A 15,788-nucleotide genomic window follows, 5' to 3' on the forward strand; every position below is an offset into this window, starting at 1 on the left:
ATCAAAATATATGTAAAGCTTTTAGAACAATCGCAAATAATAATTTAAACATTTAAATTCATGTAAATGTCTATTATGTTTATTATATTTTCTCTGTCAGAAAACTTTGTAACACCGCTTACACTTGAGCTGTAGTGCTGCTGCGTGTCCAGTAGAGGGGAGTGTAGTGTAATGCACTATGTCGCCATAGATGTCGCTATTCTCACTGTTTTCATCACAGCAGCAGCACTTTTAGAGGAAGAAAGCGGCCGGACGGCTCACAGACGCCAAGAACCAACCCAAGCCTCCAAAAACCACTTGAATTAATATTTTTAGGTAACGGATACGCACATCACAAGATCATTTTCAACACACTGTGCTCTAGAATACATGTAATCCACTGTTTTACCGATTTACGCGTCTTATTCTGAGAGTAGCTGTTAGCTTTAGCATCTCTGGGTTTGGTTCAGCGCGAGGTCAGCTAACGCTAACTAGCCCTTTAATACTCAATGTAAACAGATTTTCTGTCTAAAATGCGACGTAAAAACGGAAGGACTGCTTATCTCTTCGTTAAAAAAACGACTTTATGGGGTGAATTGTGCTAGGTGTGGTCCATCATCTAGCTGTGAAAGCTTTGACAGGAGTGTGATTAGCTGATTAGTCAGTCATGGCGCTGGCTGATTGTAGAGCTGCAGTCAGTGTTTATGCTGTTTTAGCTCCAGTGTCACGTTACTCTGTGCTTGTATACGTTACAAATAATGTAATTATCTTGTTCGCGTGTCATCTTGTAAGTTGTTATTATCATCCCGGATTCCTCCCGGCCTTTCATTGGCGATATTAGGCGGAGTAATGGAGGAAAAGGGAAATGTGTCGTTAGACAATAGTAGGGCAGCCGGTCAGCTGAGCGCCGCTGGATTGCTGTCACTGTGCTTTCGCTGCTGTGTATGCTTTAATTTATATACATAAAATCTACTGTTTATGAGATTTTGAGCTTTGTCTCTTTTTTTCTGTCTGCTTTCTAGAGCCAAAATGACGACCGCACCATATAACTATTCCTATATTTTCAAATATATCATTATTGGTAAGTCAGCATCCTGTTTTCACCTATATGTGCCTTTTTGTAAGATACATGCACAGTATATTGCGTTTCATACGATGCAATGTATAGTCATTAAGCACATTTGAAAATCTGGTTGACCAGAGTGCTGTACAAAGTAAAAATAAGAATATTAATGCAGCTAAAATAGAAGTAATACATCAAAAATTGTAATAAGCATGCTGTAACCAATGTAGTTTAATTTTCTTTTCACTTCAAATGACTTTGTGTTAATTGTGTATGATTGTGTGGTGTTTTCATAGGTGACATGGGGGTTGGCAAGTCCTGTTTACTCCACCAGTTCACAGAAAAGAAATGTAAGTGCAAGGGGTGGTGGCATAGACTGATACCGAGATGTTATAAAGGGATTATATGATATATTCAAGGGATCGTTCACTCAAAATAGTATGTTTACACACTATTTATTCACCCTCAAGTGGTCCCAAACCTCTATGACATTCATTATTCTGTTAAACAAAAAAGAAGGGTATTACTTTATTTTTATGGTCCCTTTAATGCATTTGGTTGAGTTTAAGTTACACTGCATCCACATGCCAACTAATTCTCTTCAGATTGTAAGTAGACTGCTAGGTTGGGGTTTGTGTTAGTTGACATGTACTTGCAACGTTTCTTATAGTCAGTTAAATGTCTGTTGAAGGAGCAGTAGCAGAAGATAGTCTACTAATACTCAAATGAGAAGTAATTGGCCTGTAGTTACAATTCAACTTTTAGTCAAGAAAATGTACAAAAAGGACCATCAAAATAAAATCTTACCAAAAGTAGATTTTGTAAAGAATGCTGAAAACTGGGAACCATTCACTTCCATAGTAGGAAAAACAAACACTGCCAATGGTTACAGATTTGCTTAATTTTTGCAAAGTGTCTTCTTTTGTGTTCAACAGTAGAAAGAATTAGAGGTACTTTATTACAACATTACAGTTACTGTGTAACAATAATAACTGTATTTACATTACAGAGAGGGGAAGGCTAGCGTTGGGGTGGGAGTAGAGTTAATAAAATAATCATTAGTAGGTCATTTTAATAAATAATAAAAATAATTCTTAATCTAAGAATCTCAAACAGATTTGGAAGAAGTAAATGATTTTTCAGTTTTTGGTGAAGTATCTCTTTAATAGTTGGGATATTAGATTTTTTGTTTTGATTCCTTAGTAAATTATTATTTATTATAATTATATTGCTTTGTGATAAGAAATTAATAAATATTTATTCATATGTATGCATATATGTACATATGTATGTATGTATGTATGTATGTGTGTGTGTGTGTGTGTATATATATATATATATATATATATATATATATATATATATATATATATATATATATAATTTTTTAAGTAGCAAGAGTTAAATAAAATTGAAGACTTAACAGATATTTATATCACAGTACAATTAATAAATGCTGCTAATTACAAGTCTTGTGTAATGCTATAATCATCTGTCCACAAAAATTGAGATTACGCAATTGCTGAAACAAAGTGTGACTGGAATGATGGATTTCAAAAGGCCCATATATATATTTCATTTAAAATCAAGGAAGAGCTAGTGTGGCATGATTTTCAGACAGAATTGGTTTGTTTTAACCAACAATTAGCTTGAACCTAGTCTCTGTTGTCCTCTTTCCTGATTACTTTGAGGGCAAGGCTAATGAGTAGGTTCAAATATTGATTTTCCCAATTTATTTTGTAGTTGAATATTGTGAAATATAATCATACACTATCAACATGTGACCTTTAAAAGATGGGAAATGTAAAATGACAGGGAGCAACAGCTTTTATTTTGTTCAGCAGCCAACCACTCAGGCTGCTGTTGGTTTGTTTTAGAATCAGAACTGGTAAGGGAACATTTGTCTTTTGCTTATACAATATCAGATGACATAGTTTGGCTTGTACATTTCAACATGTCCTGTGATGTTTAAAAATGGAGTATATGCAGAGCTGGTGTTTTTCAGCCAACAACAATCTTCTGGAGAAAGATTAGTGTTATTTATATTTTTATAAAGTTCCATAATCATAAAACGAGATGAAAAGCTGTCTAAACATAAACGCCATCAGGAGCAGCAGGCGATCACAGAAACTACATTGACAATACTGTGGGAAAGTAAATGTCCGTTTTAAAGACTTAGAGCAGAACAGTGAAATTTAATGCAGTGCTTCTTGTCTGGTCTGAGAGCTACTTTATTGTATATTAATCAGGCAGTGACGATCATTGATTTTTAAAGAAACCAGATATTAAACGCTGCACTTTTGTAATGGCATGACTGAAAGCATTTGAGCTGGCTAAAATTAAAAGTCCTTCTGCATAAACCCCATTAAATGACATCAGTTGATGGAAAGGTCTTTAGTGGAAACCAAATGCATTTGAACACATGAAGCCAAATCAAGACGGTAAAAGTGGACAAGCTCGAAACATTTCAGACACTGCCTATCATCTATTTTTAGAGTTTGTAAATAATTCCAACAAAAAAATCAAGCTAAAAAATCCATCTACAGTAACAGCAGATGTAAACATGGCGTCAGACAAATATGAACACAGAAAAGCTGCAGAATAATAGAACTGCCCCTCAATCTAGAAGAGAAACTAAATTTAACATCTGCATATTGGAGCCTTAAGACAAGTAAAACTTGAGTTTGCATCATTTAATCAAGATCCTGAGCTGCTCACAGAACAGCAAACACTTTAATCTGACATGGAGACAGAAGAGACAGAAAGCACTGATGTTTTGAAAACGCTACTAAATAGAATTTATCCTTTGTATATTAGTTATTGATTGCCGTGGTTTTAATCAAAGAGAGTTATGACAGGTCAATTTATCATGTCTAATATCAGTTTTCTTTTTATTTTTAAGTTATGGCTGACTGTCCTCATACAATCGGTGTTGAGTTTGGCACACGGATAATTGAAGTGAGTGGGCAGAAGGTGAAGCTTCAGATTTGGGACACGGCAGGTCAGGAGAGGTTTCGTGCTGTCACACGCAGCTACTACAGAGGAGCCGCTGGGGCCCTCATGGTGTATGACATCACCAGGTAAACTAATGTTCAGCTCTGATTGCATGGTTGATTTGCGAATGATGTCTTATTTTTGCAAGGCATCAAGAAAATAACTGAATTTGTTTTTTATTTGCAGGCGAAGCACGTACAATCACCTTAGCAGCTGGCTGACTGATGCCAGGAATCTCACCAACCCCAATACTGTAAGTTCACTGACTACATACTTCATACTGGCTGTATGAAGAAGACTATAAAACATTTACATTTAAAGGTCCTGTGAAGTGCTTTAAAATGTGCATTTTTATTTGATGTTTGACACAATCTTAATGGAACATAAATAGAGGGTGGGGCATAGTGTAGCCCCTCTATCTTAAAAAAAATAGCCTTTAGTGTTGTTTTATCACCGCTCTGCCAGCAAAGGATTGAGCTCAAGAGCATCAAATGAAAAGCAAATGCGAGTCCTGAACGGGGCGGGACATGTCAAATACTAGAGAGCATTTGATTGGTTATGATTTTATGAGTAACTGTAGTATGGGTTGACGTGAAAAAAAAAAAAAACATTTATCAATTTAGGTGAAAATGACAACCTACAAGCTTTACATGTTTATATCAGTTTAATATTTTCTAAATGGGAATTTTGTCCCTTTTTGCGGCACACTAGCTAATAGATATAATTGAAAAACTAACAATATTGATACTAACATATACAAAACGTAATTTTAATTTCTCTGGACCTTTAAGTATACAGTGTTGGAGCTTTATACATGTTTTAACAGCTTATGTTGTGTGCTTAATCGCCTTAAACAATGTAAATAATTCTTCAGGTCATCATTCTAATCGGTAACAAAGCAGACCTAGAAGCCCAGCGAGATGTCACATATGAAGAGGCCAAGCAGTTTGCTGAAGAGAACGGTAAGATGCTTGTTTGAAAAGGGAAAATGAAATACAGAACATTTAGGGGATTTGTATTTAGGCTTTTTATTTAGTGGTTTACAACAATGAGTATGCAGGATAATGATAGTAATAAATACTAAGTTGATTTCACCATTAAATAATCAGACTAGATTAAAACGTTAAAAATTAATATACAAAATCATATTTTTTTTCACATTTTCTTGGTAAGTGTTTTATTGAAGAACATACACTTCTGCAATACAGACTGAAGATGTGTCATGGGCAAGGCCAGACAGAGTCTTCAGACATTTACTTTTTTCTGCCATTTCTGTGCATTTTTTGTTAAAAAATAAAATGTGCAGATTTTTGCGAAATGATTTTGAGAGTATAGAAACAAAAAAAATAACACATGAAAGCAGGAAACAAATAACCACTTATTAACTTTTATCGAAGGTTTACAATGCAGATCCTATTAAAACCACGTTTACCACATCTCCACTAAAAGACTACAAACTATTGTACATAAATTATATAAAGATTTGCATAATATTCAATAATATTACTAATATTTATATAAAAAAACTAAATAATTGTTTACACAAGTAAATAAGTAGACTCCATAATGGGCTAAAAATCTGCAGATTTCTGCAGGTGTGGATTCTGTGTGTTGGGTCTAGTCATGGGTAATTAAATTAACATCATTATTCATTATGTAATAGCCAGAGCAACAATCAGGATTCAAACGTAAAAATTTATTTTCTCCTGTAGGGCTCAACAATAAGGACTGCCCGATGGCCAGGGCACTCAGGACAGTAGACAGGATTGTTACTGGCCCAATATGTGCTGCCTTGTATTATTTTATAAAAGTTTCATTTGTCTCCGATTATTTGTCAATTGCGTATGAATACAGTCTTACAATCGAGAAACAGTTTGTGCTTTTAAGCCTTTAAATGCCACCTTCTCTGTTCAGTTCCTCTTATCTGATTGGATGTTGTGATTTCTTTTTTTGTAACCTGGTATAAACCAGTACAGCGAAGTGACGGCAACATTAAATGATGAGGCTAAAAGAATGTCTTGTAAGCAGACATTTACATGAGTACAACGCAACGATTTGCTCATTATGCATTTATTAACATTTAAAAAATATTTAAATTCTAGATTCAAACACATTTTTGACACAATATTTAAAACATAAGAAATAGCTATTAACTTTTTTTATTTTTTGGTGGGCCAGTGAAAATATTGCCAGGGCAAGTAAAAAATCTAAACTGCTGGCCCAATTGGGCCAGTAGAAAAAAATCCTTAGTGTTGAACCCTGCCCTGGGAATGTTATTTTAAACCAGAGCTGTGGTAAAAAAAAAAAAAAAAGTTGTTTGAGAAACCAAATTTGCATCAACAATGCAACAGATTTTCGAAATGCATCATTATTCCCTCTTAAGTTCGATTCTGAGAAGGAGCTTTTGGTCCATAGGAAGTGTGCTTATACATTCCACTCATGCAAGATGGCTTTTTATGTAATGATATGAATTTAAAGAAAGCTCACTATGAACACTCTTGCACATGTAAACCTTTCCTACCTTCAGTAATGGTCATTTTAGGTTCAAGTGGTATTTGCAGAGAATTAAATGCAAGCAGAGTACGTCTGTTTGTAAAGCATACAGCATCTGCTGTTAAAACTAAACTCTTAAATCAATTCAAGAGAGAAAAGCGATGCACTTTGAAAATCTCAGAGTCAAATTGTTGATTTATTTTTAACAAGAACTAATATTTAAAAATTCAAGACATTTTAAGACAGACCTGTTATTAATTGATTGTATATGCTTTTGTTTAACTCATACTTGCGCATCATTTCAACTTCATTTTAAAATGTTTAATAACAGAAATTAAGGAGAAAACTACATTACCCAGAAAATTCCATGCATGGTTTCCGCTACATTCATTCTTCCATGCTGGGGCACCACTCCAAAATTGATCCGCTATTGCTACATTGCAACTTTTCATTCAAAACATTCAGTCATGTTTTTTAAATGATAATCTAATAATTGCACCAAAACGTATTAAAAGGTAAGTGAATTATAACAGGGCAAACTTTTCTGTAACTGTAGTAGTGCTGTGCATCATTTCTTTAACCCTTTAAGATTACGTGCTGACTGACAGGTGCATGATGCGTGAGACCAGCAAACACAACGTATAACCATTTCGCATTACTTCAGGACGCATTAATATCGCTCTGTTGGTCTATTGGAGACATTTATAAATATTCCCAGCAAATCTAATAAATCTTGAAGACATACTTGTTACATAAATGCATTAAATCACACTTTAGCAGCGTTTATTTGAGAGCGCACAAGAAGATCTGCGCTTGAGCAGTGTATATTTGAGGGGGCGCGCAATAATTTTGTATATGAACAATGGAAATCGGCGCGCAAGCAAAGAGATTCGCATGCTCGTAGGCTATTACATAAATGCGATCGCGACATTTGTCATTGAAATAACGCCACAGGTAGTTGGTAGATCTGTGTAAAAGAGGCCTGCCACCACAGCTGGAAAAAAATCCAAGAGGAAACACTGCCACGGTCACAAAGTTGAATGTGATTCCTCTCATAGCTGGTTGGTTTAGTTCATAACACAAAACAGACTTTTTGTATTATATTAATGGGGAAAATACTTTGTACTGTAAAGTAGATGTGGTCTTAATTATAAGAGAAATATGAACAGGCTCTTCTAGTCAAAAAGGTGGAGTTCCACTAGTTATTCATTTAATGTTTCACTAACTTGAGCACAAGCTTGCTTGTTGCTAAATAAAATTAACTACAAGGCTAAAACGTTTAACTGTGGCATTTTTAATCTTTTGAAACAGGTTTGTTGTTCCTTGAGGCAAGTGCAAAAACGTAAGTGACTTTCAGACCATCTGCTGTCAGAGCCTCCTCTCTTTATCTGTCATAATATCCTTCACATTCTAGCTCATCTTTGCGTGTCTGTTCAACAGAGGCGAGAATGTGGAGGATGCTTTTCTGGAAGCTGCCAAGAAGATCTACCAGAACATTCAGGACGGCAGCCTGGACCTGAACGCAGCCGAGTCAGGGGTCCAGCACAAGCCCACCGCCCCGCAGGGAGGGCGGCTCAGCAGCGACGCACAGCCCCAGAAAGAGGGCTGCAGCTGTTAATGACCATGGAGACTTCTCTCTCTATCTCTCTCTCTCTGCTCCTTCCTCTCCCACAAATCCCACCTGTATCTAAAGCCTCTCCCCCCCGCAGTGTGATTGCTCGCAGAGGCCTGACGGCTCTGTGTGATGGAGGTGTAACATAATTCATTCACTCATTCCTTCCTTACCGCTCTCTTCTTTTCCCTTCTTCTCCTGTCTCCTTCCCTCACTTGTTTTGCTTGTTTCTCATACACGCACACATCCCAGTGCTCCCAGCAAGCACTCGAGGGAGGACGGCGGCTCCTCTGCTGAACACTAATCCTAAAGAGAGAAGATGATTGTCGATAAACTGAAGAGATGCTGGGTTTATCCTTTTACAGACGTGGTGATGTGCATAACTATAAACTAAACCATCTCAATGTACAGGAGCTGTCTGAATACTAGCGTAATGTAAACCAAACATTGGCAAACCTTATTCATGATGTCACAGGTGATCAGAGGACATGCGTCAACACTGTATGTAACATTGTTTTTGTTAAACAACAACGATGACGAAAATCTATAACTAAACTATTGTATTCTGTTTTAAATTAGTTTTGTTTCTTTCCAGTTTCACATTCAATCACCAAATATTTATCCCTGTTTGTACCTATTCAGGAAGTAATATACATGTAATATACAAGATTAGTATTGTTTTGAGAGGAATTCCAATGGGACGGTCCATTGTAAAACAAACAAAAAAAAGGTCGATTCAGACAGTTATTTTAACCTAGTAACTGTTAGAGTAATATATTGAAGAGGACAGGATGATTTTTAGGTCGTGAAGAATGTTTTCCGGACTTTGCAGTTTTGATTTGGTTTTTCCTGAGGGTCTGGAGCTTGTTTTGTGTTTATTATAGTCTTAAGTCTGTCCAGCTTTCAGATCTCCTGTTTTCGAGCAGCTTTAAAAATCAAAGCAGCTTAAGAAGCAGACCGACAGGAGAATATTCCAGATTCAGGCCCTCGTCATATCAACACATTCACGTTGTTTTTACATTGATGATTTCAGTTGCCTTATGATTTGCTTTTGTTCACTCTGATGTGCTGCCCGTTTTACTCACGATGAAAGTTTTATCGAATGAATTCCAGCGATTTTTGCCTTTCATATGCATTCCATTAAACCGATTTCCAAACACTGATCATGTTTTCCGCTGAGCTGAGTTTCTTAAGCATGATGCATGGCTTTTTACAGGCATCAGGGTTCCCCCTTCCCTATAGGGAGTCATGAACGCCCTATAATCTATGAATATGTAACAAATTTGCCACCATAGCATGAGAAACATCATTATGGAGAAACTCGGCCCACAAACTTACCACCACAACTACAATGGGCTGATGCGTCAACCAGTTTGGTTCTCCATAGAGGCACATTTGCAATGAACAGATACAAAGGCAAAAACCCGAGCACTCCAAATTTGATTTCTTTTCTATTCAGATTTGTGGTAGATTTTAGGTGTGTTTTGTAAACTGAGAATCCACTTTTAATTTGCTCCTGTTGTCTTGCTTTATTTTTTTTCACATCTTAATGACATCTGCGAAAATTAATCTGCTCTTGAACTCAAGTTTGTCTTCTGTAAGTGACTTTTTCTTTGTAATTATGTTAATAAAAACAATACTGTATACTGTGTTTCTCTCCGCACACTATTGATCCGCACTTGTGTATGAGCAATAACGACATATGATACAGCTCGACGAGAAGATAGAAAACTCATTGTATTGCACATATCTGAATACAAAGTGTATATAAAGAAGTGCTGTAATAAATACTCTGCATATCTTGGCATTGGATACACGTTAATTTGTGACAACAATGTAAAAATGAACATTGATTCCGAAGGGCATTCGGGGTTTTGTCCCCGCAGTTCACAATGAGTGTTACGATAAGGTGAAACCCGAAACCTTCCTTCAAGTGTCCGTTTCACCTGTAAACACTCAGAACACCCACTACTTTACCATGAGCAAGCAGTTCAAAGGCACACTTTTGTAAAAAAAAAATATTTCACAAGGCACCAAATCAGAGGTAGAGAATAAACTTCCATCTTCATTTTACCTCAGGTTTCAGCTTCCCTATTTGTAGCGGGAAATCGACGGTCAACTATTTTCTTTTTTAAGCTGTAGTATATCCAGCCTCAGTGCTCTTTCTGGTACCTGCAGAATCAAACTGCTCCTCTGACTGCATCTCCTTTCATAATCTGACAGAAATAATGGGACTTTTTCCTTTCATGTATGTGAAGTAAAGTGCTAATGAATGCTTATTTCAATTCAAAAGGATCAGCGGACCATTTCTTCCGATCTCGTCCATTGGTGTGTTTTGGCAGAAGTTCCTGGTCAGACAGATAAGAGCAGTCTTTGGAAGAGCTGCCGAGGAGCTGGTCTAGTTTGTCCACGCGTCTGCGCAGGCCCTGAATGCTGCCCTCGGTCTGCAGTCTTCGCTGACTCAGAGCCTCCTGCTGGGAGAACATGCGTCTGCGCAGCTGAACCTGCAAACCATAAACAACCAAATCACACAGTTACAGTTGGAAAATCTGTGTATCACAGAGGTGTCCAATTCTGCTTTTGGATAGGTTAAATAAATTCTTGCAGAGTTTAACTCCAACCTGGACCAAAACACTTGCTTGGGCAATGGGCGTTTCTTTGTTTCTGTTTAACACTAAAACCACTAGTAGTCTACCTAAAACCGCCAGTTATATGGCTAAAAAATGTACTACGCTACTGTATTATATGCTCAGAGCTGGGTGTAACTCGTTCCACGGAAATGCATTACTGTGTTCTAATGACATTCTTGGTGCTGCACATCTTGTATCTTCACACCATAGACAATTGCCTTCAGATGACCCCAAAGATAAAAGTCTGAGGGGGTCAGATTGGGAGACCTTAGGGGCCATTCAATTGGCCCACGACGACCAATCCACTTTTTAGGAAACTGTTCATCTAGGAATGCTCAGACCTGACACCCATAATCTGGTGGTGCACCATCTTGCTGAAAACACTCAGAGAACGTGCCAGCCTTAGTCCATAAAGAGGGAAACACATCCACATGTAGCAATTTCAAATATCCAGTGGCCTTGAGGTTTCCATTGATGAAGAATGGCCCCACTATCTTTGCTGTCTATGGTGTGAAGATGTAAGATGTGCAGCACCTGAACCTACGGATACTGGAAGCCTGTGCTGGCATTTCTCCTGCGATGTTGCTATCAGTGTGTGAAGAGTGGGAGTAGAGGGTTGCATTGACAATCCAACACAATGGGCAGCACACTGAACACATTTTATAAGTGGTCAGAAACTTGTAAATAACTCATGAAAGAATAAAGTTTCGTTAAAACGTGTTAGCACACCATTGTTTTTCTTGTGAAATTCCCAATGAGTTTGATGTGTTAAATGACCCTCTTCCTATTGAAAAAACAAAAGTTGGATCCAAGATGGCCGAATTCAAAATGGCCACCATGGTCACCATCCATCTTGAAAAGTTTTCCCTCTCACATATACTAATGTGCCACAATCAGGACGTCAATATAACCAATTATTCTCATTTGATTAAGGTGTATCCATATAAATGGCCCACCCTGTCCATTGTATGTAGTGGCTATACATTTGGTTTTGTGTTTTGCTGACTTCTAACAGACTTCCCTGCTAAAAAAATCCAGCTTAAACCAGCCTAGGCTGGTTGGCTGGTTTTAGCTGGTCAACCAGGCTGGTTTTAGAGGGGTTTTGGCCACTTCCAGGCTGGTTTCCAGCCATTTCCAGCCTGGTCTTAGCTGGTCAGGCTGGGAGATGACCAGCTAAAACCAGCTTGACCAGCATAGCCAAGCTGGGAGTCCAGCCAAAATCAGCTATATCCAGCTTAAACCAGGCTGGTCAAGCTGGTTTTAGCTGGATTTGGCTGGTAATTTTCCAGCCTTACCAGCTAAGACCAGGCTGGAAATGGCTGGAAACCAGCCTGGAAGTGGCCAAACCCCCTCTAAAACCAGCCTGGTAGACCAGCTAAAACCAGTCAACCAGCCTAGGCTGGTTTAAGCTGGATTTTTCAGCAGGGTTGGCTAAAACAAAGCTCTACTTGGGCTGTCAGTGTAAATCTAACAGTTCAAAAATACACAAGTCATCAAACAAATCATGCACACTGTGTAATTGCAGACTATGAGGTTATTCATTCGTCTAAATTTATGTTTATGTACAGACATCTATTAAACACAATAAATGCTTGCTGGTTTTAATCGTTAAGGACTAATTCCTGAAGAGTAAATTCTAACTAATTTGATCAGATTCTGCATGACAGAAGCTCTCCAGGAGAAAAGCTGAGCACATTTTGACATTGTATCATTTGTAGTCGAATGATATTTGTAGCTTCACCTTCAGGTGGTCCTCCTGCTGCCTCAGTCTCTCTCTCAGCGCTTCTCCTCGCCACTGTTCATCCTGTTAACAGCAAATTATCAACATTAGCCTGTGTACTGCATCTATGCTCTTGATGCATTACTGACACTTAGTTTGCAAATGCACTAGATTCAAATAATGCAAAAGCATAAACATGATGTGAGAGCTAGAGACAACATATCGAGTTCAACGGAATGATCAGATATTTCAGGTATATGAAGAATTAAAACTTAAAAAGAAAGACTGACTTCAGTGTTGTATGCCGGATTCCCCATGGAGAGTGTAACAGCAGGCCGGTTCTCTTTCAGGCTGTCAGTGTCTGAGGAGGCACTAGAGGGCGTCTCGAGCTCCGCTGTGCTGCGGTTGATCTCCCAGAATGCACTACTGCTCTCCTCCTCCTGCTTCTGCAGCTGAGAGAAGCACATGACAGTCATTCACTCCTGTCCTGCTCGCTCATAACCACACAGCAACATCACATGAGCTTCAGAAATCACTCCAGACAAAACTAGCAGAACAAGTAGAGCCAATTTGTGTATCTGCAGCAGATCCACTGCTCATTTGCGGTGAAAATTACTGTTTGAACTGTGTCTTTGAGGCTGAGGAGCTCTTGGGAAATGGTGCCGAGCTGTTTTTGTAGTGTTCTGGCTTGTTGGTGGTTTTCTTGGGCAGATTTTTCGATAGTCAGCAGGTCACTTTGGAGACGCACGCGATCCTGAAACAAGCTCTAGTTAGTAAATATTAGAGATGGAGTAGTAATAAAAAGACTGTCAAAAACAAGAATGTTAAAACAATAATGTGAACACAATATAATGAACCATGACAATGTCATATTAAGACAATAACAGTACTGGATAACTGCTTTATTAAATATGCTTTCATTTATCCTAGTTTTTCAAATATTATTTTAGTGGCATTGGTCTTACAATTGGCAGATATATCAGTCGAATAAGGTTGCAGTGGGTAGCATGATCGCCTCACAGCAAGAAGGTCGCTGGTTTGAGCCTCGGCTGGGTCAGTTGGTGTTTCTATGTGGAGTTTGCATGTTCTCCCCGTGTTGGCATGGGTTTCCTCCAGGTTTCCGGGAGATTATCACTCCTTTGCGGGCATTATGAATGCCACAAATGCATAGAAACTCCCGGAACGTCCGGGAGACTTGGGATGTCAGAACAACACATTTAACAACTGTAGTGAGAACCAATCCAGCTGTAAATCCTTCATGAACTCTCTGACGTGTACTGCTCCCTGCCTGGAGCTCAGAGGAGCGCATGACAGCGTGTGGCTGTGTGTGTGTTTGGTCATGTGATGTGCGTTTTGAGGGGACGGAGGGCTGTTCAGAAATGCTAGGTAAAACGGTGTGGATGTGGATCATTTTCTTTCTAAAATGCCATTTTAACACTAAGACGTATTAGTGTAAACAGGGCTTGAGTGTGTATTTTTCGCGAGTGGCTTTGCAACGGGGGCGGGGTGATGGATCGTGATGCTGGCTCAGCATTGTGTTGTCTATTGGCCATCAGTGATGGATGATGGCATCGTCTATCGGCCGAACCCTAGTAAAGGTGAATTGGGTAAGCTAAATTGTCCGTCGTGTATGTTTGTGAATAAGTGTGTCGATGTTTCCAGTGATGGGTTGCAGCTGTAAGGACATCCGCCACGTAAAACATGTGCTGGATAAGTTGGCGGTTCATTCTGCTGTGTTGACCCCTGATTAATAGGGACTAAGCTGAAAAGATAATGAATGAATGAATCAGTCGAATAAGTTTTATAATGCTAAAATTATAATAAATTATTCTAAAACTATTTACAAAGAGAAATAGCCAGAGGAGAAATGGCCAAGCCTGACTGAGGCTGGTTTCTCTCAAGGTTTTTTTTTCCTTCACTTTCGTCAATTGGTGAAGTTTTGTTCCTTGCCACTGTCGCCACTGGTTTGCTTGATTCAGGACTTATGGAGCTGCGCATCGATGACTTTGCTCTTCAGTGTTTGGACTTTCAGCCGTGAAAGTTAAACCACACTGAACTGAACTGAACTTCAACTCTGAAAACTGGACTGACAGTTTCAGTTTACTAGAACTTCTATGTTAAGCTCCTTAGAAACAATCTACATTGTAAAAGCACTAAAGAAATAAACCTGAATTGAATTGAATTAAAATGCCTTGTTTTCATTGTATAACATTAAATAAAAAATGCTGCACAGGTAACTAAATAAAATAAGCGTATAGTGACGTATTTAAATAAAAGTAAATAAACATTATAATGAAAATGTTTATTATATCATTATTTTTTCCTTGCTAATTTTCATTTCATTTGTAAGTTGACTACCACATATTATTTATATTCATATTATTACCATGTATGATTTACGCCGTTTGTGTGTTTGTGTTGTTATAAAGAAATAAAAACAATAATAATGTTTTTTTTTGTATTAAGCAAATGAAATAAATGAAAGTTATTTTGGTAACACTTTACAATAGGTTCATTCATTAATTTTCCTTCAGCTTAGTCCCTTTATTAATCTGGGGTCGCCACAGCGGAATGATGCGCCAGCCTATCGAGCATATGTTTTACACAGCGCATGCTCTTCCAGCTGCAACCCAGTACTGGGAAACATCCATGCACACTTATTCACACACTTACACTACGGCCAATTCAGTTTATTCAAATCACCCATAGTGTATTTCTTTGGACTGTGGGGGAAACCAGAGCACCCGGAAGAAACCCACGCCAACACAGGAAGAACATGCAAACTACACACAGATATGCCAAATGAATCAGCTGGGATTCAAACCAGAAACCTTCGTGCTGTGAGGGGACAGTGCTAACCACTAGACCACTGTGTCGCCCACAATAAGGTTGTATTAGTTAATGCTAGGGCCAGACGGAATCTGCGGACGTTTTTGCTATTTCTGCAGAGAATTTTGGGAAAAGTCTACGGATTTCTGCGGAATTATTTTAGGATTATCGTAACTAAAACATAATAATATTTAATTAAACATAATAATATATAATTTATTTCATAATATATGAAATAAAAAATAAAATCTTTTTAAACTTTTATTTAATGTTTAAAATGCAAATCCAATTAGATTCACTTTATTTGGTAAATAAAGCAAGTTTTTCATATAATATATCTATTAAAAGACAGAAAATAATACTGTACAAACTGCATTGTACATAAATCAGATGAACATTTTTATATTAGTCAATAATATTACGGTAATTAATTAAAAAACTTAATAAATATAGATTTACACACATTTA

General features: G+C 37.7%; 2 protein-coding genes across 8 annotated transcripts in view; one reads left to right on the forward strand and one right to left on the reverse strand.

Annotated features, from left to right (window-relative positions):
- Nucleotides 1-15,788, reverse strand: part of cntrl (centriolin) — a 548,241-nt gene that overhangs the window by 482,138 nt on the left and 50,315 nt on the right. For 3 of the 7 annotated variants that reach the window (XM_009301932.5, XM_009301931.5, XM_073951562.1), the window contains 4 exons: nucleotides 13,108-13,245; nucleotides 12,782-12,943; nucleotides 12,513-12,575; nucleotides 10,189-10,645 (listed from right to left, as the gene is read on the reverse strand). The exons of 1 other annotated variant lie outside the window; for it this stretch is intronic. In XM_009301932.5, coding sequence (XP_009300207.1) covers nucleotides 10,418-10,645; nucleotides 12,513-12,575; nucleotides 12,782-12,943; nucleotides 13,108-13,245 — 591 coding nt within the window. In that variant the 3' untranslated portion in view covers nucleotides 10,189-10,417. Of the gene's footprint in view, nucleotides 1-9,855; nucleotides 10,646-12,512; nucleotides 12,576-12,781; nucleotides 12,944-13,107; nucleotides 13,246-15,788 lie in introns of those variants that run through there. 3 more of the 7 variants (XM_073951561.1, XM_073951560.1, XM_068221551.2) reach the window with 2 other exon arrangements.
- On the forward strand, nucleotides 222-9,792 carry rab14 (RAB14, member RAS oncogene family). The gene is given in 8 exon segments (NM_201495.1): nucleotides 222-315; nucleotides 1,002-1,060; nucleotides 1,339-1,392; nucleotides 3,945-4,122; nucleotides 4,223-4,289; nucleotides 4,911-4,998; nucleotides 7,841-7,871; nucleotides 7,970-9,792. Coding segments are annotated over 7 exon segments (648 nt in total). The 5' UTR covers nucleotides 222-315; nucleotides 1,002-1,008; the 3' UTR covers nucleotides 8,148-9,792.

This window comes from Danio rerio, chromosome 5, assembly GCF_049306965.1.
Source record: "Danio rerio strain Tuebingen ecotype United States chromosome 5, GRCz12tu, whole genome shotgun sequence".
Classification (NCBI taxonomy): domain Eukaryota; kingdom Metazoa; phylum Chordata; class Actinopteri; order Cypriniformes; family Danionidae; genus Danio; species Danio rerio.